The sequence below is a fragment of the Dipodomys spectabilis genome, unplaced genomic scaffold (genome assembly GCF_019054845.1).
Source record: "Dipodomys spectabilis isolate Male_0828 unplaced genomic scaffold, ASM1905484v1 ptg000140l, whole genome shotgun sequence".
NCBI lineage: Eukaryota > Metazoa > Chordata > Mammalia > Rodentia > Heteromyidae > Dipodomys > Dipodomys spectabilis.
The window spans coordinates 10347483-10370450 of record NW_024870817.1 but is presented as its reverse complement, the minus strand read 5'-3'; the positions used below and the strand labels follow the sequence as shown (position 1 = coordinate 10370450).

The window sequence follows — 22968 nt, the reverse complement described above, 5'->3', positions numbered from 1 at the left end:
AGATGAATGATAGAAAGTGGGCCTCAGCATATGTGTATAGCCAAAACAAAACACAAGAGAAAAAGAAGCCAGGCAAATTTCTTTTTAAATTTCTCATTTGAAAGTGTCTTATCTATAATTTATAAACAATTGCTGTCAATTAGGATTGTTTGGGAACTTCTGTAGCAATTAACAAAGTAATATCAAAACAGTGTATTAACAGTGACAATGTGTATACACCATCACTATTTCTCACCCTTCTTATAACAGCCTGAACCATCATACTCAGATGAAACAACTTACAAGGTCGAAATGGACAAAAGATGGACGCTACCATAGTTCACTTTTAGTATGAGTAATAGTAGTCTACTTATACAAGAGATTAGATCATTAATAGATGGCACTTCGTGCATAAAACCAGCACAAAAATACTTTAAAATAATTTGGAAAGCAGTCTGGAGGGTCCTTAGAAAGCTAAAGATTGACCTCCCTTACGACCCAGTCATACCACTTCTAGGCATCTACCCTGAACAACAGGAACCAATATACAAGGACATGTGCACCTCCATGTTTATTGCAGCACTGTTCACAATAGCTAGGATATGGAAACAACCCAGATGCCCCACCACAGATGAATGGATCCAAACATTGTGGTATCTATACACAATGGAATATTATGCAGCCATTAGAAATGACAAAATAATGGCATTTGCAGGGAAATGGATGGAGCTAGAAGGAATCATGTTGAGCGAGGTAAGCCAAGAAGGAAGAGACAAACGGTACATGGTCTCCCTGATAAGTGGATGCTAAATCCAAAATGTTAGGTGATACGACAAAACTAACAGGACTTAAGAAACAAACAAAGTGGTTCATCTGGTTGAACCACTAGTAAATATCCCCATGCTGCTGATCACATATATGGTATATAACATGTGAACACCGTTATATGTTACAGACTGTGATAGACAATTTGCTCCAGGAAAGTTAGAATGAACTTGTGACTTTAAATGAGCATCATTATTCCACAATACTGTGAAATTCCGGAAATTATGTAATCACTTAATCACAATCAAAAAAAAAAAAAAAAAAGAACCTCAGGGAAGGTAGGGAGGGAGGGGATGGTAGGAGGAAAACAACGGAGGGGGTAACAATGTTCAAGAGGAAGTGTACTCATTACCTCACTCATGTAACTGTAACCCTCTGTATAGTATCTTTACAATAAAAAAAATGAAACCGAAATAATGCATTTTGGTAATAAACAATAAATTATTTCTTTGCTTTTAAACTTTTCAGGACCATATGCAAATTAAGCCTATTCTGGCTCTGAAAAAATGCAACACATTATCATAGATCTCTGCATATAGAGGAGTGGACAGCTACTTCAGCAGATTCAAGGCTTGTGTCTCTAGTCTAATGCTATGGACTATTGACAAATGACACCAATGTGAATCTTAATGAATATTTGGTAAGAAGTGACAGCTATCTGTCATCAGACTCCAAGAGAACTCTTATTGCCACCCTACCTTAGGTCATCTCTTTTGTTAATTTTATCTAATTATTAGGTACTCGGTTGGCTACATTAGTTGAAAATTGTTCCCTCATTAAATTTGTAAACATTGATTGAAAACTATCCTAGGAAATTTTTTTATTAGATCACTCAAATTCAATATAATTTATAAATTATTTTAACATCCTTATCTTGTTTTCAAATAGCTACTCAAATTATCTACCTGAAATTAGTAGTATAATTTTCTTGTTTTTAGTATCAGAATTATCATTTATCTTTTTTATGCCAGTACTGGATATATACTCGGGTTTGCTCAGCTTACGTGGCTGACACTCTACCATATGAGCCATGCTTCCAAACCAGTTTTTTTCTGAGTAAGTGGAGAAGTAGTCTCACAGACTTTTCTTTTAAGGCTGACTTTGAACTGTGATCTTCTGGATTCAGACTCTTGAGTAGCTAGAATTACAGGCCTGAGCCATTCAACTCTTACTATGCTTATCGTATTAGCTCTTCTACTCAGTAACCAAACTCAGGAAAGTAAAAAGTCAATGACCTACCCAAATTTTAAGCTTTTAGGAATAACTTGGGTGGTAGCCACTAATAGTATCTAACAAGCAAGTAAGAATAGCTATCCTTACCTACTTGTAAGTTAATACAAAGCACAACAGTTGGTTAGGTTGTGATCACAAATGACACATAGGTATACCTGGAAATATCAATAACTTCTAATCTTTCAAGCTATGAAAAAAGAGCCATATTCCAACACAGGCTATTTCTGAACTAGTAAAAGCTGATCAATGCTTTGGGACTCAACATCCACACTTTTAATTATGGAAGTATATGCAAATTTCTGACAAAGCACTGAAATTTAAGACAAAGAGCCCATGAATGTTGCCCAGAAATGGCTGTTGGATAAGAACATTAGTAAGTGTCACAATACCGCACATTCTTGTTGAAGGACACTAGTTTATATAGTTCATTAATTAAAACTGCTTTGGGTGGATAAAGAAAATAACTTTAGAAACCTGAGATACTTACAGTCTTTTGGGTTAAAGCAGTGCTTTCAATTAAGACAGGCACCATGAGAGACTTATGCTCTCATGTATTCTGACCAATGAGTGGTCGTGAATGGCTGAGGTTAAGAAGATGGATAATGGAAAACTAGAGTACTAAAGTAATGAAAAAATACAGTCTGAAAGTCTATGGCAAAAACCCTTGAGTGCTGCCTAGGTGTATAAGACATGGCTCCATGGAATTTTAGGGACTAACGAAGTAGGATATATTGATACAGATCAAAACAGGAGCAGAACAGATTGGAAATACAAAGTAAATATGTTAATGTGCTCCCCTGAGGTAGTCACTTAAGTTTATAGAATTGCAGTCATGCAGTGGTGACTGCTTACCAGCATATTCTTTATACTCTGAGGAAAAAATGACAAGTTTGTCTATCCCAGGAAGAAAAGCTGTCTGCAAGACAAATTCCCTAAAGTGAAGGCTCTGTACACAGCTCACAAGTAAACAATAAAGGACCTGAGACTATCATGGGCATGGCAGGAACATGCACTCAGAACTTTGTGAACCTGGTGGCATATTCAAATACTCAACACACAATAAAAGAGGAGTAAAAACATACCAATTGGAAACAAGATATGATTTCTCAGATTTTTAAAAAACACACTGTATGGTATACAGTGTGCAACAATGGGTTAGAAAAAAGGACATCAAATAGACCTATCACATTTCTTATCATCATCAGAGTGAGATGAAACAAGAACTTCAAAATAGAAATTTGGACCATGTAATAGAAACAAAAGTATAATGGACTGGCTTAGAGGCCTACACAAGATACTGCCCACATATCTATATGGGAACCAAAGAGTGCATCCTCCACTCTCGATCTCTATTTGATGAAGTGGTCTCCAAGACTGAGATCTGAACTATGGGTGCTAGAAGCAAGAAACTGTAATTACAGCATTAAATGTTTATCACAGAATATTTTTAAATGTTTATGACATATCTATAAGCTTGATGGGATGAATTATGTCTTTATTCCATGTGGCAAAACTAGAGTCAACAAGTAATTGCATCTGTACTGTCCAGTGGCAAGAAAAAAAAGCTCATGAGTTCTCTATCTATATAATCCCATGTTGCCTGAATGATAAAGCACTGAAGTAGAAACACTACTGGCAAACTGGACCAGCATCATAGAAAAATTCGATATCCCTTTAGAAGCCAGACTAGTTCTAGTTAAAACAAATAACAAATAAATATATAAGAGAAATAGTAACTGAAGGTAAATGAATGAGTAAATAAGACTGCAATCCACTTAGCTCAACATTAGTTTAGGGCCTTGTATTTTCAAACACTATACCAGATGTCTGAAAGGGTGAAGCCATGTTTGAAGACAAATCCTGCTTAGAACCTGGAAAGGTCTAAAATCTGAAAACCTGAGTGGCATCAAACTGGAGACCTTCTGTTCATCCACTATGATGATGAATAGCACCAACTGCTGATAAGTAAATGGGGCTCTGATATACACAGTATTTTTTTACTCTTATTCTTCCAGTTACTTCTACCTCCAAGGAAATCTTCTGGGAAGAAATTTCCATGAACTGCTCCCTGCCTGGCCATCAAATTATACTGCATGAAACTTCTACCAGATTGATTAAACCTCAATGACTAAAGCTAAGAATGATTCTTGTCTATAAGGGACAAAAGAGCTCTTGCATGTCTGTCATACCATAGTATTCTGAAATGCATAGCAACCTCATTTCTGTGTGCAGGAAGCTACTAAGCAACATAAAAAGAAAGAGTTCCTGGTGAGAATAAAGCAATAATCATGTATACAAAACCTTTTAGCATACTTAGACTAAATTCTATCTTTTGGTGTGATCATTTGTCTGTGATGATTAATTTTATAGATCAACTTGGCTGGACCATATTTCCCAAATATTTTTATCAGACATGATTTTAGGTGTTTCTGTGAGATTGTTTTTGGATGAGATTTGCATATAACCTGGTGCTTTTGAGCAAAGCAGACTTCTTTCATAATCTGAGTAGCCCTCATCTAATTATTTGACGGCTTTAAGAGAGGAATGGCTGACTTTTACCAAAGACAGAATTCTGAGAATAAACTAACTTTGGAATAAAACAATGTCTCTTTCCTGGGTCTCTAGCCTACTTATCCCATTACTTGGACCTACTGACCTCTAACACTATGTAAGGTAATTCTTTAAAACGTGTGTGTGTGTGTGTGTGTGTGTGTGTGTGTGTGTGTGTGTGTGTGTGTGTGTGTGTGTGTGTGTGTGTGTGTGTGTGTTGATATACCTGTATGATTCAAACTGGGTTCTGTTTCTTTGAAGAACCTTAACTATCCTCTTAGCCTTAGTGTGTGTGTGTGTGTGTGTGTGTGTGTGTGTGTGTGTGTGTGTGTGTGTGTGTGTGTTGATATACCTCTGTGTGTGTGTGTGTGTGTGTGTGTGTGTGTGTGTGTGTGTGTGTGTGTGTGTGTGTGATATACCTGTATGATTCAAACTGGGTTCTGTTTCTTTGAAGAACCTTAACTATCCACTTAGCCTTAGTATGTCAAGATTCTTGACCTGATATCTAGTTAGGGCAGAAAAAAAATAGTAAGAACTAAGAGAAATAAAATATTATGCATTCTACAATAGAACTTCTTTAAAAGCATGTAATGAGGCACCAAGGAGAGAAAGGTCATTCTATCCTACACAGATCAGAAAAGGAACTTTCAGAGGTTGGTCTAAGCTTAAAAGATGAATAAATATTCTGCAAACAGATGGGAAAGGGGTGGTGAAGCAGGATCCCTGGCACCAAATGCTCTCTGCATGAGTAGAGTCTGAGATCTAAAACAGCACAAGATACTAAAACATGTAAGTAGGTTTATATAGCTCAAACATAGGACAAGTAGGATCTCATACAAGAGAAAAGGGAACTACCAAAGCTAAAGAAATATCAAAAGGTCAACTTATAAAAGTTCAGGTATAACAATACTGGTACTTTGAATTTCATTTTTTAGAAAAACACATAAAGATTCTAAAAACAGACAAAACTGAACATATCTTTCAAAGGTATTTCCAATAGCAAGTGTAAGAATAGATACAAAGAAATAGAAATGGTGGCAGCGGAAGGATCATATGGGAAGGAAATGTCTTAGTGATCTTGAGTTGTCATGACAAAATACCATTTACTGGATGGCTTACACAACTAAAATTTGTTTCTTAGTTCTAGAGGCACAGAAGTCCAAGATCAAGATGCAGGCTAATTTGGGTTCTGGTGGAGGCTTTCTTGCAGATGGCCATCTTCTCACGGAGTCCTCACATTGCCTTTCCTCAGTATGAGCACAAAGAGTAAGACTTTTCTTTTCTTCTTCTTCATTTAAAGCCACCCACCAGTCTCACTGGATTAAGGCCCCACCTTCATAATCTCATTTCACTTTAATCACCTCCTAAAAGCCCTAACTTCAAATACAATTGCAAGGGGATTAGGGCTTAAATATGAATTTGGACACACAGGTACAATTCAGTGCATAGTAGTAAGAACTTTAAGTAATCTGGTTAAGGGATTATACAGACCTAAACTAAACCAATAAAAGTGAAAACCGAAAGACAGAATGCTAAGAAGGTAAAATGACAAGAAAGGTTCATTAGGTAAACATAAGGAATGGAAGGATAATGAATTTTCTCATGTAAGTAACTGAAAAAAAGATAGTACTACCCAGATAACCAGAACAAGCAGGGCCCTGCAGAACTCCTGGGTCTTCAGATGTTGAAAATGCAGATCAATTTACAAGCAGAAGTGAGAAGTCAAACTGAACATATAAGAATTACTAATATCTACTAAGGACTCAATCATCAAAAGAGGTCTGCGATTTGATTTTGCCCTACCTATAAGCAAATCAATTAACCTGTTACTGTTTTATGGATGTTGACTTCAGATACAAGACTCATGGGTAAAAGACAAAAGAAGACCTTTATTACTCATGGCATAGCATCAATCTAATTTTCATTATTTGCCTAGACCCCAACTGTCTGGGGGATGGGGGGAATGTTACATAAATGCAGATGGATACTGTATACACAGTGGTTTGGATCAAACACAGAAGTACAAAGCACAGAAGTCTATAATTTTATACCAAGTGGCAAGCAAGTCACTGTTTTGTCCTAGAAGGAGACATCACTTCAGTCCTCAAGAGTGCATGCTAAAAATACAATCTAACAAATGGTCCATTTAAAGTATATGAGAAGATCTTATAGGTTTTATACAAATATTTTGCAATTTAAGAGAAGAGATTTCTGCGTGTACTAATATTGATGGACCTAAGTGTTTGAGAAGATTTATCCCTGGAATATCAAAGGATAATTCTATTCTAAGTAACAGTCTTGGAGGAAAAGTCCAAAATAAAATGTTCTTATTTTATATTACCAACAACATTATAGCAGTCTTGTTTTTGTGTAGCTCATCAACCCGTGAGGTTATTAAATATAGTTATTGAGGTTAGAGATCTCTTCCCATGTTTTTTAAAAGTCTTTTTCTGTTAACTGTTAGTTCATGACTGTGTATTAATGAGTTTTATAGGAGTTTGGGCTTTTTTTGTTTGTTTGCTTGCTTGCTTTTTTGTTTTTTGGTTTTTTTTGTCAGTCGTGGGGCCTGAACTCTGGGTCTGGGCGCTGTCCCTCAGCTCTTCAGCTCAAGGCTAGCACTCTACCACTTGAGCCACAGTGCCACTTCCAGCTTTTTCTGCTTATGTGGTGCTGAGGAATTGAACCCAGGGCCTCATGCATGTGAGGCAAGCACTCTACAACTGGGCCACCTTCCCAGCCCAAGGGGAATGAGTTTTAGTTATGTTTTGTCTTGTTCTCAAATTTGAGAAGAGCAACTAAACTTTTGAAGTCTTCTTGCTGTTTGATAAAACAAATATTCAAGGCAACAACATTCATTTCTTGCTCTACATTGGAATTTGACATTTCTCTAAAGAACTCATGTTGTTTTAATATGAAAATTTTAAGCCACAAACATTGCTACTAAGTTGCTATTTCTAGATCATAATCATGGGTATGGTAGGTTCCATTTCAATTTTTACATTAAGATCTACTTCATTTGTACTTCATTTTAATGTACATTGTAGTAAATAGCAAAATTGTATGTTTTATGTATGGTGACCCATCAATTAGTAAAAGTTCTACTTTTTTACAGCATTTTCTGGTTTCATTTAAACTAAAGTATTTCTCTACGTATATTCTATTCAACTGGTCTGTATGTCTGCTCATATGGTAATGACATTATTTTTAAGAGGTATATAGCTTTCCTCTCTCACAAAACATGAAAATTATTTCAATGACATTTTCTTTTCAATTCTATAGTGTCTATTTGCTAATTCCACCCTAGATGTAGTATGCCATTTATAAAATGGATGCTAGGATAAGATGGAATTAAAAAGAAACTACAAACCAACTCTGGGCCAATGGTCATTTTTTCAACTCTAATACTGAAGGTAAACTTGATATTAATAAACACAAATAGACAAAGAAAAAGGACAAGGAAAAGCAAAAAAAATTAAAACCCTTGTAAAATAAATAATAAAGGTTTTGACTGGCTATTTTTATTTTTTAATTTATATATATTATTGTAAAACTACAGTACAGAGGTATTACAGTTACTTGAGTAAGGTAATGAGTACATTTCCTATTGTGCATTGTTACCTCCTACTTTGTTTTTCCCCTACCATCCCTTCCCTTCCCTCTTCTCCCCTCACTCAAAGATACAAAGCTCATTTTCTTTCTTTTTTTTTTTGGGGGGGGGGGAGGGGTCAGGTCATGGGGCCTGTACTCTGGGCCTGGGCACTGTCCCTCAGCTCTTCATCTCAAGGCTAGCGCTCTACCACTTGAGCCACAGCGCCACTTCTGGCTTTTTTCTTTTTCCTTATGGGGTGCTGAGGAATTGAACCCAGGGCCTCAGGCATGCAAGCCAAGCGCTCTTCCACTGAGCCACCATCCCCGCCCATAAAGTTCATTTTCAACATAGTATCTTGTACATCTCATTGTTACATGGGTCAACCTGTATCCTTATTTCAGCATATATTTCCCTTCCCCTCCCCAAGTTAGAAAAATGTATATACAAGATGTAGAGCACCAGAATCAAATACAGTGAAAACAAGGGTTTTGCCAGGGGGGGAGAACATACAAAAGAAACAAAAAAAATCACATAGCATTATTTGCTATAGCTAAGATATGGAACCAACCAGATGCCCCTCAGTAGATGAATGGATTAAGAAAATGTGATAGATAGATAGATAGATAGATAGATAGATAGATAGATAGATAGATAGATAGATAGATAGATAGATAGATAGATAGATAGATATAGATATATACACACACACACACAAATATATGTAAACACACATACACACACACACACACACAATGGAATTCTATGCCTCTATCAGAAAGAATGACACCACCCCATTTGTTAGGAAATGGAAAGACTTGCAAAAAATTATATTAAGTGAAGTAAGCCAGGCCCAAAGAAGCATAGGTCCCATGGTTTCTCTTATTTGCAATAACTAGTATATGATAGGGCAAGCAGAAAAGGTCAAAAGCTATGTACATATAATAAGATGATATAATAAGATGATGCTAAGCAAAATGAACCCCAAGATAGGGACATAAGTGGTTTATCTTTCTTGCTGTTGTTTTCCATATATCTATATAAAGTTAGAATTCTTTTAAAACAATTTAGCTCTATTTTTCTTCCATATTCCTAACATATGCATGGCATATTAAAGTATAAAAATGACATGGAAAGTATGATCTTATTCTTTCAAAAACTTACAAATAATTGTACTCTCATTTTAGACTAGAAAATACTTTGCTAAAATTTCGCAGATGTGATTGACCTAGATCTCCTGATGGCCAATACAGTAAAAGAATGCATGAATTTTAAATGATGAAAGTTTTAGTTATATACAATTGTATTATATTCACATATTTTAGCATTAAAATAATGATAATTCATATTGTTCTTGTATTTAAATTCAACCTAATTTCAAATAGCTGAATACACTCATTGAATTAAGCCAGGAGCTAAAGATTCACAACACACCTGTAATCCTGGAGTGTTACAGTTTGAAGGCAGCCCAGACCAAAAAATAAAAACAAAAAACAAAAACAAAAACCCTCAAGACTCCTTTTCCATTTACTGAAGAAAAAGTTGGGGTCTAAGCACAGAGCAAGTGGTAGCTTGCCGGATTTAAGCAAGTAAGCTGTACTTCCGGAAGTAGATTATCCTGTAAGATCTTACTGATTCATATCTTTTGAAAAATCTCATTATATCACTTACAAAGATCTAAAATTTTTGGTACTTCTCTACTAGTTTATAAGACAGCTTATCAATTTGAATGAGGGGGTAGGGAAATTAAGCCCTTTGTTGTATTTATCCTAAGCCTTAATAAAGAAGCTTAAAAAAGCTTAGCCAGGAGCTGGCACATACCTTCAGGTACTCAGGAGGCTGAGATTCAATCCAGCCCGGGCCAGAAAGTCCATGAGACTTTCACCTCCACTAAATGGTTCCCAAAAGCCAGAAGTAGTGCTTAGCCTTAAAGTACAGAGAGCTCATCTTGAGCAACAGAAGCTCAGGGACAGCACCCAGGCCCAGAATTCAAGACCCAGGTATGGGGGCGTGGGAGGGGTAGCGGACAAAAAAACCTCAAGCTTACAAGACTACCTAATTCCAGTGTTTTGTAACTAAGCACACTGACTATTAATTCTTACAGAGGTCATGACAATATAAAACAACAACAACAAAAACTATAAAGACCCAAATTAGGGGAAAAAAATCTTTCATTATAATTTCTGCTACATTATAATTTTTCCAATTAATTGTAATTCAAAAGTCAGGTATAGTGGTACACACCTATAATTCTATAAGTACAAAGGTTGGAACAGAAAGATTGCACGTTCCAGACCATCCTGAGCTACATACTGGGTTCAAGGCCAGCCTGGACTACACAGTGAGATGCTGCATCAAAGAAAAAAAACAGTAATTCAGTATTGACATGAAAGAGATTATCAAGAAAATTTTACAAGTAACATGTTGTTTGTACCATACTATTTACTACTTAACATGATAGCCTTTTTATTCTATCTGATTGAGTGTAAAAGAAACATTATTTCTTGACACTCAACTCTAATATACATATACTCAAGACTTCTATTTTGAAAATTACCATTCCACGCTATTCTAGCACCACTATAAGCTGTCAGAATCTTCCTAAACAGAGAAAAATTTCAAATTTATTAAGGGCTAAGTATTTTAAGTTACATGTGGATACTACAAAAATTCATACATATTAGCAAAAGCATTTTTTGACTGTAAAATGCAACTGTGAATGTAGGATATTCTTTTTCATATTATGGCACTACATTCTAAAAACAAACTGACATCTCAGTTTATTTTACTTACACAATAAGTTTAATTTACATAGAAATGATAGAGCATTTCAGGAACAAGTCTTCAAAACAATTTCTGCTGAATGACTGCTATAATAATCCCTTTAAGATAGAAATAAACATAAACTAAAACAGCAGTTATGGAACATATATAGTAGCTCTCAGTTAAAGACAAAATGTGGTATTTAGTAGGAAAACGTTTAAAAAAAAAGGGGGGGGATTTCTTTTAAATTGCTGGTGGAATGCAAAATGTTCCGTTACAATTTCAACTTCACACGTATCAAAAGTAGTTTATTACAGCAGCAACTCAAATTTTCACTATCTTTTGAATCTTTCCCCTTAACCACTGATGAAGAAAGAGGAACATTATCAGTGTTCCTATGTACAGGACTTTGAAATATGCTTTCCATACCTCTTCTCTTAGTATAACTCAAGATATTATTGGTCTCATAAAGTATGTGATTTCCAGAATTTAAATACAAGGGTTGATTTAAACTGTGGGCAGTTCTGCAAATACTTGTATTTTCTAAATTATTATGATAAAGTCTGAAGCTTAACTATGAAAGTTACAATTTTATAACAGAATACAGTAAGTTCATTTTATTCACAGATTTTTACTGTTGTTTCGACAAAATATGATAAACAAATAAATTTCAAAAAAATCTTAAGAAATTTCATAAACAATAATTTTAAATTCCTGCATATACATCACATAGTCGGTGGATGTGGAAAACCTCTTAGTGGTTCCAGCATTATAATCGCTGTATTTAAATCACATGTGATCTGTTCATTGTTACTCTGCTCTTATTTTTGGGAAAACATATGTTCCCCAAATTCAAATGATGCCCCAAACACAAAGTAGTTATGGGAATTCTCCCAAGCAAAAAAGGTGAGATAATGTGCTTAATATATTAAGTAATCAAGTAGAAAATTTAGATTTATTTAAAGGCAGCCTGCCTTTAACAAAAGTTGGGCAGTATTACAGGAAAACTGGATCAAACATCTATGGTACTGAGATAAAGAGCATGAAATAAAGTAGTTTTTGGTAAGCAAAATTAGTGTATACAACTTTTTTGATAATAATGGAGCCAATACCTGGTTAGGTAAACTTGAAGCATGTTATAGCTAAACTTGAGTAATTTTAGAGTACTAAACTCTATTTATTTCAGCATTCAAAGTTTTTCTTCAATGCAGTCTCATTGGAACTATATACTTGAAGACCAAGGTCTACTGTACAGTTTACTTTTAAAAATAATCTCAAGTAGCAAAGCTTTAGCAATCTGACACTTCTCAACTTTAATGGAAACTGAACGTATTTAATACTGTTTAGCTTTACAAACAGAAAAAACTACCATAACCATTTTCCTTTCTCCCAATAAGAAAACATACATCTTTTTATGTTCAAATTCTGAACAATTAGAAATTTTCTAAAATGCACATATTCAGAATTTATAGTGAACAATTTATGTATCTCCATCACTTGTATTTATTTTTCAATAAATATCATGATCACACTGAAAATTTTTTCAACTTTCTTTTGGGGCTTATGGATTAGTGAATGTTTACTGTATTGAAAACAATCTAATGACCAGTCATATGCTGCATAAGAAAAATATTGCAAATGAGGGAAACCATGGGAGCTATACATGTGTAGGACAAGCATAAAGGCCTAAAGCTTTTTTTAAAATTTTTATTTTTTATTGTGAACATACTGTACAGAGGGGTTACAATTACATGGGCAAGATAATGAGTACATTTCTTATCAAGCATTGCAGCCTCCTTCTTTGTTTACCCTTCACATCCCTTCCCAGCCTCCTCCTCCCGCCCCCCTCACCAAAGTTGTAAAGTTCATTTTCGACATGACAACTTGTACTTCTCATTGTTGTAACGGGTCCACAGTTATCCTTAAATGACTTGTTTTTCCCCACAAATTGTACCGACATCAAATATAGTGAAAGCAGGGGTTATACTGTGGGGGAGGGACATACAAAGCAACAAAGAAATAATTTTATGAATGCGTTAGAAACAAAGGCATGAAAGAAAAAAAAAGAATTTACAACTTTGGTGCGGGGGAGGGGGGTACAGGGAGAGGAGAGAAGAGAGGAGGGGGAGGGGGGAGATGGGAAGGGGAAGCAAAGGAGGAGGTAACAATGCCTGATAAGAAATAGACTCATTACCTTACCCATGTAATTGTAACTCCTTTGTACAGTATTTTAACAATAAAAAAAAAAGAATTGTGAGAAAAAAAAAGGCCTAAAGCTATGTACATATACCAGATAATATGATGTTAAGTGAAATGAACACCAAGATAGGGACACAAATATCTTTTTGCTTTCTTGTTAACATATTTATAATGTACCATATGATTTTTTTGTTTCTTTGTATGTTACTCTCCCATGGTATAACCCCTGTTTTTACTGTATTTGATGTCAGTTCTCTGCATCTTGTATATATACTGCTCTAATTCAGGGAGGGTAAGGGAAAAAATAAAATGCTTAAATAAAGATACCCACTGTAACAATGAGATGTACAAGATACTATGTTGAAAACGAACTTTACAACTTTGGTGGTGGTGGTAGAGGTAGTTGTGGAAATGGGAGGGAAGGGATGGTGGGGGAAAACAAAGGAGGAGGCAACAATCTCAATAGGAAACGTACTCATTACCTTGTTCGTGTAACAGTAACCCCTCTGTACACCATTTTTACAATAAAAAATGTACAAAAGAAAAATAAAAATACAATGAAAGTAATGCCTTCAGTGTATCAACATTTTCTCACTTTTTTACTGTACTTTCTTTTACTGTACTTTCTATTTAAAATGATAGGATCTTTAATAACTTTAAATCATTTTTCACATAAGACATGTTTTTAAAAAAGAAAAAAGATTGTAGCAGAGGAAATTCAGGGAGTTTTTCTAATGAAGGAGATATTAAAAGTGAAAATTAGAAGGAAAGTGAAGGTTAAGGTCTTACAACAAGGGGCAGAAGGTATTTCAAAATGAGAAAATAGTATAAGGTAAAAGAGCAATTATGCAGGAGGCAGAGAGAGGAGGACTATGGTTGATTCAAGGCTATAACATTTCACAAGACTCCACTCAACCAAAACTGAGTACAACAGTATGCACCTGTTACCCCAGCTATGACAGAAGGCAAAATAGATGAAGATAGTGGGGTTCGCCAGTCATCCTAAAGGACTGAACAAGCCCAAGCAGACAGATCACAGCCTAGGCCAGCTCAGATATAAAATGAGACCATACCTCAAAAATAACCAACACAAAAGGGGCTGGAAGCTTGTATCAAATGATGAGTGCCAAGTGTGAAACCCTGGGTACAATCCCCAGTATCTGTCACCCTCTCAAAACATGGATGAAGAAATGAGCTGACTAAATTTAACTTCTAGAAAGTATAAATCAGAAATGGAAATTTAGAAATATGAAGAGATGGGGCTGGGAAGGTGGCTCAGTGGTAGAGTGCTTGCCTTGCATGCCTGAGGCCCTGGGTTCGATTCCTCAGCACCACATAAGCAAAAAGAAAAAAGCCAGAAGTGGCGCTGTGGCTCAAGAGGTAGAGCGCTAGCCTTGAGCTGAAGAGCTGAGGGACAGTGCCCAGGCCTAGAGTTCAAGCCCCACGACCGGACCAAAAAAAAAAAAAAAATGAAGAGATGTGTCCACAAATGAACTTACTATAGTGAAAACTATGCCAGTATTAATACATAATAGACGTCTTTCCTAAGGTAAAAAATTAAATTGAATTAATAAACCACTTCAAACTTAAAATGAAACAAGTATTCCAAATATGACAAAGATGGGTATAGAACAAACACTGTATGAATGAGACATGCCCTCTCTCATCCCTGTCTTTTGTGTTTAGTTTTATATTAGAAAATATACATTTACTTTTGTCAATAGAATGTGAAAAATAGATAAAGTGCTATGATTTTGATAGTCACTTAGGACCAACTTAATTAGGAACATGAATGAAGATAAATACAGAAGTGGAAAATACAGAAAATACAAAACACAGAATATTTTAAATATAAAAAATATAGACTATACCCTTTTTATATTAGTAATCATTGAAATAAACAGTCCATACTAAAGTAAAGCAAGGCCCACCTAAACTAAAGGAGAAAGGAATCATTTACATATGTAATGATTAAACACAGTACATCGACTGAATTTCAGTACAGGTGATGTCGAAGGATACAGGAAGAGAGACAAAAAGATGCAGTTCCAAAATGAACAAGGTAAGTATATCATGGTGGCACATCCTTGGAATCACCACTTGGTGAACTGATTCAAAAAGATCAGGAGTTTGAGGTCAGCCTAGGCTACACAACAAGACTAATCTTATCTGAAAAAAACTAAAATGCACAAAAGAATCTTGGCTTATGGAAAGGAGTAAAATGTAAGTTTCACTTTAATTCTTCCCTAAGGCTATTTTAATATGGTTATTCTATAATCAGAATATAACCAATTCATGGCATATAATTCAGGTGGAAATGAGCAAGCTTTTTACATGTAAAGTTATTTTGTCATTGGATAATGTTATGTTAAAAATGATAGCATATACTATCAAAAACTACTGAAGGGTCTTTAACTGTGAGATTTTATACTGCTTGCTTACTCTAACAATCTTATAGGAAACTCCTGGGTCAGAAACAAAAAACTTTTTAATCAGGAGACATCAGAGAGCATGAGCTTCATGTAATCATCTGTTCCTCATGCTCTTCAGATCTCAAAGAAGCAATGTGGATAGGCCTGGACAGCCCCCGCAGCTAAGCAGCCTCAAACTTAGCAAATTCAGTTTTATAAGGGACTGTCATTCTTTCTTATTTTTTTTTTTTGGAGTCATAAACCGATTTATTTAATGGTGACTCCTTTGTACAGCTACTTGAAGATAGTACTTTTTAATGATTTAAAGATAAGAAAACAACAAATTCCTATAGTCACATTTCACAAGGTTAGAAACTTGTCATTCTTTGGCACCTGAGGGAAAAGGAGGAGCACTATCTTTATTCTCTTGGACAAACAAATCTGTCCATTGCTTTGGAGGGAGATATAATCTCTATCTTTGAAGCCTGTTCTCTATACAAATATCCCTGAAAAGATAGTCCAGGACAAAAGCTGTGAAAACCTTTCATCAAAGACATGCAGAAATGCAAGAGTCCCAAGGGAAATTGTCTTTTAGCACATTATAAGTTCTTTATGTTATCATATATTCTTTATGTTATTTTTAACAAAGTAATACAATCTGACTATTTTACTAAAATGCCAAAGTGGAATATAGAAATTTCAGTTTTCCTTAGGAAAATAAAATAGCTGTCTAGTTAACAGATTAAACAAATGTGCTTATGCATTAAACATATGCATTTTATTGAAAATAAGACTTAAATATGTTACAGATGAGTAAAACATGTAGTTGTAATAAAACATTCACTAAAGTGACAAATAACATTTAAATGTCCCTACTAGGAATAATGCGTGGGCTCCAGAAGGATTATGAGTCCGAGTTCTTTAATAAGTCAAAGGTAAATAGACTAGATCCAAGTTCTTTGGACCTAAAAACATTTTTAAAGCCGGGAGCGGGTGGCTCACGCCTGTAATCCTAGCTCTTCCTGCCAACCTGGGCAGGAAAGTCTATGAGACTCTTATGACTAATTAACCACCAGAAAACCAGAAGTGGCGCTGTGACTCAAGTAATAGAGCAGTCGCCTTGAGCTGAAGAGCTGAGGGACAGCGCCCAGGCCGAGTTCAAGCCCCACACCCACAAAAAATTAAAATAAAATTAAAATTTGGCATGAATTTGTTTGCCTATACAATGACTCATTACAAAATATGAAGGTCATGGAAAGGACATATTTATATAAAGGCTAAAACTGGTGCTTAAAATAAGCAAGTCTAAAGATGTAAATATTTTTTGTTAATCTTTATAGAATTTCCATGTCTTCAGTAACTTCACTGTGAGTACTTAAAATTAAAAATCACAGGTAATAGAATGTATATGACATACCTCTCCCAGAGCTTCATATCTTTTCTGATTCCATCTATGCAAGTCTTCCCGGTAGTTAAAAACAAACGGCTCTCCAGTTTTTATGTGTCTTAACTGCCCTCCTAGAAGATAAAAAATATTGCTATGATTATAATTACACTTAAAACAACATGGGAATACAATATGTAATGTCACTAAAATTTAAACTTCCTCCAAAACTTGTTTTTACATATTTTTTGTGCATGTGTCAGCACTGGGGCTTGTATTCAGGGCCTTGTACTCTTGCTTAACTTTTTTGCTCTTAGCTGGTACTCTGCAATTTGAGCTGTGCCTTCTATTCCAACTTTTTCTTGTTTAATTGAAGATAAAAGTCTCACATATTTATCTGCTGACTCCAAAATGTTATACGCAAATCAACTTCCTGAGTAGCTAGGATTATAGGCATGAGCCACTGGCACCTGCCATAAGTTTATTTCCTAAGATTGTTTTATTGTTCAAATGTTAATATGCTGCAAACCTATTAACAGAATAAAAGAATGCTTTCTAAATAACTCAAAAGCTATCCTTGATCTCACTATAAGCAACAATTTAAGGCTTCCTATGTGTAAGAATAGCTACCAAATAATGTCATGAGTATAGCCCTAGCCTCCTCAGAAGAATAAAAGTAGATATATTAAAAAGCTAAGCAATGTTTCAGAAAGTTATACAAGAATAAAGTAAATTAGGGCTGGGAAGATGGCTCAGTGGTAGAGCGCTTGCCTTGCATGCCTGAGGCCCTGGGTTCGATTCCTCAGCACCACATAAGCAAAAAGAAAAAAGCCGGAAGTGGCGCTGTGGCTCAAGTGGTAGAGCGCTAGCCTTGAGATGAAGAGCTGAGGGACAGCGCCCAGGCCCAGAGTTCAGGCCCCACGACTGGACCCAAAAAAAAAAAAAAAAAAAAGAATAAATTGATAATAACTAAGCTCTACTAACAATTCAACAGAGTAAGTTATCAAACAGCTCAGATAAAGCAAGGGAATCTGAGAAGACCTGAGAACTCTCCTCCTTTTCTCTTCTCTTACAGGGAAGCACTCTGGCTCAAAATACATGTGATCTCAAATGAGGCATATACGTTTTCTCACATACTGGTAAGTATTTTGGTTATAGAATATTTCTCTTTTATGTATCAAAGATTTATAGTACTTACGTGGTATTCTTTAGAGAAATACATCTCATATATCAAAGCCTACGTTTATTTATGAGTAGTGCTAAACCAGTCATCCAAAAATTCCATAGTATATGTCTGAGACAAGCAGAAACAATCAGATAAGTTGATGTTAGGTGAAATGAACCCCAAGATAAGAACTCAAATGTTTTTCTTTCTTGCTATTGTTTCTAACATATTTATAAGATATTTTTTGTTGCTTTGTATGTCCCTACCCCATGGTATAACCCCTGTTTTCACTGTATTTGATGTTGGCATAATTTGGAGAGGGGAAGGGAAAAAACAAACTGTTTAAATAGGGATACAGGTGGACCCATTGCACAAATACAAGATATTATGTTGAAAACGAACCAACTTTACAACTTTGGTGGGGGAGGGGAGGACGGGGGGACAAGGATGGGAAGGGGAAACAAAAGAGGAGGCAACAATGCTTGATAAGAAATGTATTCATTACCTTGCTCATGTAACCCCTCTGTACGGTATTTTCAAAATAAAAAAAACTTATTAATATTAAAATTAAAAAATCTATAGACAGCCAGGCATGACTGGCTCACGCCTATAATCCTAGCTACTCGGAAGGATGAGATCTGAAAAGCGTGGTTCAAAGCCAGCCCAGGCCGGAAAAATCCGTGAGACTCTTATCTCCAATAAACCACCAAAAAATTGGAAATGGGGCTGTGGCTCAAGTGGTAGAGTGCTTGTCTCAAGCTGAAGAGCTGAGCAGCAGTGCCCAGGCCCAGAGTTCAAGCCCCATGACTGACAAAAAATAAATAAATCCATAAAGACTTTCCTCATGGCAAATATGAATCTGCATTTACTAAACGATTCAATTGTTAGAATATTTACAAGAGAAAAAACAGGCCATCTGTCCTCTTCCTTTCTTCAGGAATATTCTTCCAGACACAGACCACAGGCCAATAGCTTTAATACTGCCTCCAGGCAACAAAATATTACTACTTGTACATACATTGTCACAAAATACCCTTTGTGAAAACTATAAAAATTAATACCTGAGAAAACATCAAAATTTCTAGTATCTTCTGTTTAAACTCACTTAAACACTCCAGTACCCAGAGACTAAAGTCCCAACAGCTATAATTGACAATGTAAAAGGATAGCCATTAAAGATGACAGACCACTAATTCAGTTGATGCAAAGCAAGAGATAGAAACTACAACTCCCATCCTAACTACTTTGTAGCAACATTACCATCAACTACAATAGTAGAGTATTAATTCAATGAATCACAATTCTTTGTTTCAGATAGATACTTACAGTATGTAGCATATTCTATCACATCCCAAACACAAAGGTTATTTTATTCAGAGCTTAGTTAATGAAATTTTAAACAAAAATTTAACATAAAAATTGAGTATTTTCTTTAAAATACTGTCACAAAAAAGATTCCTAGGTAATTCATTCAAAATGGCAGATGAACGGATCCAGAAATGTGGTGTGTGTGTGTGTGTGTGTGTGTGTGTGTGCGTGCGTGCGTGCGTGCGTGCGTGCGTGCGTGCGTGCGTGCGTGTGTGTGTGTACAGAGAGAGAGAAAGAGTGAAATTCTATGCTTCCATCAGAAAAATAAACATCGCGCCATTCATAAGGAAATGGAAAGACTTGGAAAAAAATCATATTAAGTGAAGTATGACAGACCCAAAGAAACATAGACTCCATGGTTTCTCTCATTTGTAATAATTATTATATGCTTAGGAGAGTCCTAGCAGAGGATCACAATTGCTCAATATGTACATATGAATATATAAAATGATGCTAATCTAAATGAACTCTAAGATATTGAAACAAGTTGGGTTTAGGGGGTTTTGTTTTCGTTTTTAAAGTACTGTGTGAAATTATTTCTTTTTTCTTTTGCTTTCTCCCCTTTGATCTATCCCCTGTTGTCAGTTTTTTATTTTGATACCCAGTGTCTTGTATTTACCTTTATCTGATTTGGGGAAAGGAGGGGGAATAACAAAATGGTGAGGAAAAGGACAAAGAGTGAACCAATACAACAGCAATACACATAAGACACTATGTTGCAAATTAACTTTAAAACTTGGGGGAAGGGTTGGAGGGAGAGAAAGCTGAATAAAAATAAGAGAGGGGTAACAATGTTCAACAAGAAATGTACTCATTACCTTACTTACATAACTGTAATCCCTCTGTACATCACCTTTACAATAAAATAATTTTTTTTAAAAGATAGCAGGCCAAAAATAACATCTTTCTGTAGAACTTAGGAATTTCCATTTGGATATCAGGGAACTAAGTGCTCAGGATAGAAGTAAACTAAATCATGTTCATAACTTTATGTAATTCAACAAGTATAGAAAAACAAATTATTTTTCTCAGTGGGCCTGGGTGCTGTCCCTGAGCTCCTTCGCTCAAGGCTACTGCTATACCACTTAAAGCCAAGCTCCATTTTCAGTTTTCTGGTGGTTAATTGGAGATAAGAGTTTCTTGGTCTTCCTTGTCTATCTGGCTTTGAACTGCAATCCTCATATCTCAGCCTCCTGAATAGCTAAGATTACAGGTGTGAGCCACCATACCTGAATAAGTACAGAAAATTCTTACTTGGTTTTGTTCCTTAAGTAAAGGATTTTACCATATAAAGACAAGTTATTATTCCTCAAAACACCACCAGCCGGGTGCTATAATCCTACCTACTCAGGAGGCTGAGATCTGAGGATTGCAGGTTTGAAGCCAGCCAAAGCAGAAAAGTCCCTGTGAGACTCTTTATGTTTTGTTTTTATACGATTTTTATTGTAAAAATACTGTACAGAGGGGTTATAGTTACATGAAGAAGGTAATGAGAACATTTTTTATCAAGCATTGTTGCCTCCTCCTTTGTTTTTCCCCTACTATCCCTTCCTTCTCACCTCCCCAACTACTCCTCACCTCCTCCCCCACTCTGCCCAAGCTGTAAAGTTCATTTTCAACATTATCTCCAATTTACCACTCCAGAACTGAAAGTGAAGCTGTGACTCAAGTGGTAGAGCACAAAGAGGCTTGGGGACAGAGTTCAGGCCCTGAATTCAACCTCCACAACTGATTAAAAACAAACAAACAAACAAAAAAACCCCACCAAACAGCTGCATTTTAAGAGTAACAAATCATATCTATTCTATGACTGCATTTATTAAATAAGGTAAACAAATTTTTAAATAATTTTTTAAATAAAAGTATTTTGAATATAGCATATAGCACTTACTTTCATTAAAAGCATACTCAAATCCTTCAAGGGTATCAGGAAAATCAAGAGGTGGTTCATCTTTTTTCATTAGTTCATCCAAATCTATCCTAGATAGCAAATCTACAAAAAAAAAAAATACAAAATTTACTTACATTTATTTTCATAATTGATGACAAACATTATAGTTTAACTTACGTTAAAGTATTATTTTGTCCTTTTATGCTAATATTATTGTTGCTTTACCTGATAATGCTATAAAATTTAACTTCCCAAAATGCTATTTTGTGATACAATATGAACACTCAAAATTGTAATCCTCAAAACATCACAACTCAGATACCAAAAAATCACTATGATTCAGCCATTAAGTCTTATCTTAATAACCTCTTTCTATAGTTTAAAATTACACATTATCCTGCCCATGTAACTGTAACTCCTCTGTACAGTATGTTCACAAATAAAATTAAATTAAATTAAAAAAAAATTTTCAGATATTTTAATAGATCACTGAATCTTGAATTTGAACCAAAGAGTGGTTTATGACCTTGGCAATCATGAGGAAAATGAAGCATGTACTGCATTTAGTTAAAATAACCTTCAATTTGGATGTATTTCATATTTTCTTTCAAAAAATATTTCATATTTTTCTCTGGGCTTAGAGTTCTGAGCTTTTGAAAGGATATCATTGAATTCAACTGAAATTCTTATCATGTCATGTCAAAGGGAATATGATATACACATTATATCTCTGTGGTATTCATCTTTATCATGTGATTGAGGTATCATCTACCAGACTTTCCCACTATAAAGACAGAATTTCTCCTTCAATAACCCCTTATTTAAAGGTGACTAAATTTCTCTTTCTTTAACCTCTTATTCAAAGGTGATAAATCTGACCTTCCCTCAATAATGGAGAGAAGGAATTATGTTCTACCTCTGTAGTAAGAAACACCCCATATATTACTTAACCCTTTTGTGTGGAAAAGTCATCTCTTTCAATTTAAACAAATATTCAATCACTTATTTGTATAATTACATACTCATGGACACTCACCATACACTGTAAGTACACAATAGTATATTAATGAATTATTGTTTCCTAGATTGTACCAGCTATAGCCACTGTAAATATTTTCAGTTGTCTCCTGTTTCCTTTTGATATAATCTTATCTCTTTTTTTGCATTTTCTCAATTTCTATTATTATTAGCTGCCCCAAGCTTATCTTGTATCTTCTACACACCAGCTCTTGAATCATCTCATCAATAAGTATTTAATGATAGTTTTCACGCTCACATTCAGGTGACATAAAAATTCTGTATCTTCACAATTACTACCAAAATCAGAAATTGTTTTCTAATTCAAGTTTCTAAACACAAACTCTCCTAGAATATGTCATAAGGCAAACTATTCCCTTTCCTACAAAAGTATCTCAGAAGTAACTTTATTTCTCTTACAGAGATAAAACAAATCCATTACTATGAAATATTATCAAAATATACTGGAGAAAAAGGTATTTTGTTCATCTCCATTCTCTAGTCTTTAGTCTTTCTCTGTAGAGCACAAAGGTAGGCCAGAGCACACAGCTTTATAATATTCAAACTTGTTATCAATAAAACTCAAAAAAGTACAGA

General features: G+C 35.1%; 1 protein-coding gene across 7 annotated transcripts in view; it reads right to left on the bottom strand.

Moving 5' to 3' along the window:
• Positions 1-22968, bottom strand: part of Fam172a (family with sequence similarity 172 member A) — a 380050-nt gene that overhangs the window by 319621 nt on the left and 37461 nt on the right. For all 7 annotated transcript variants that reach the window (XM_042691028.1, XM_042691029.1, XM_042691031.1 and 4 more), the window contains 2 exons: positions 21355-21456; positions 16964-17064 (listed from right to left, as the gene is read on the bottom strand). In XM_042691028.1, coding sequence (XP_042546962.1) covers positions 16964-17064; positions 21355-21456 — 203 coding nt within the window. The remainder of the gene's footprint in view (positions 1-16963; positions 17065-21354; positions 21457-22968) is intronic.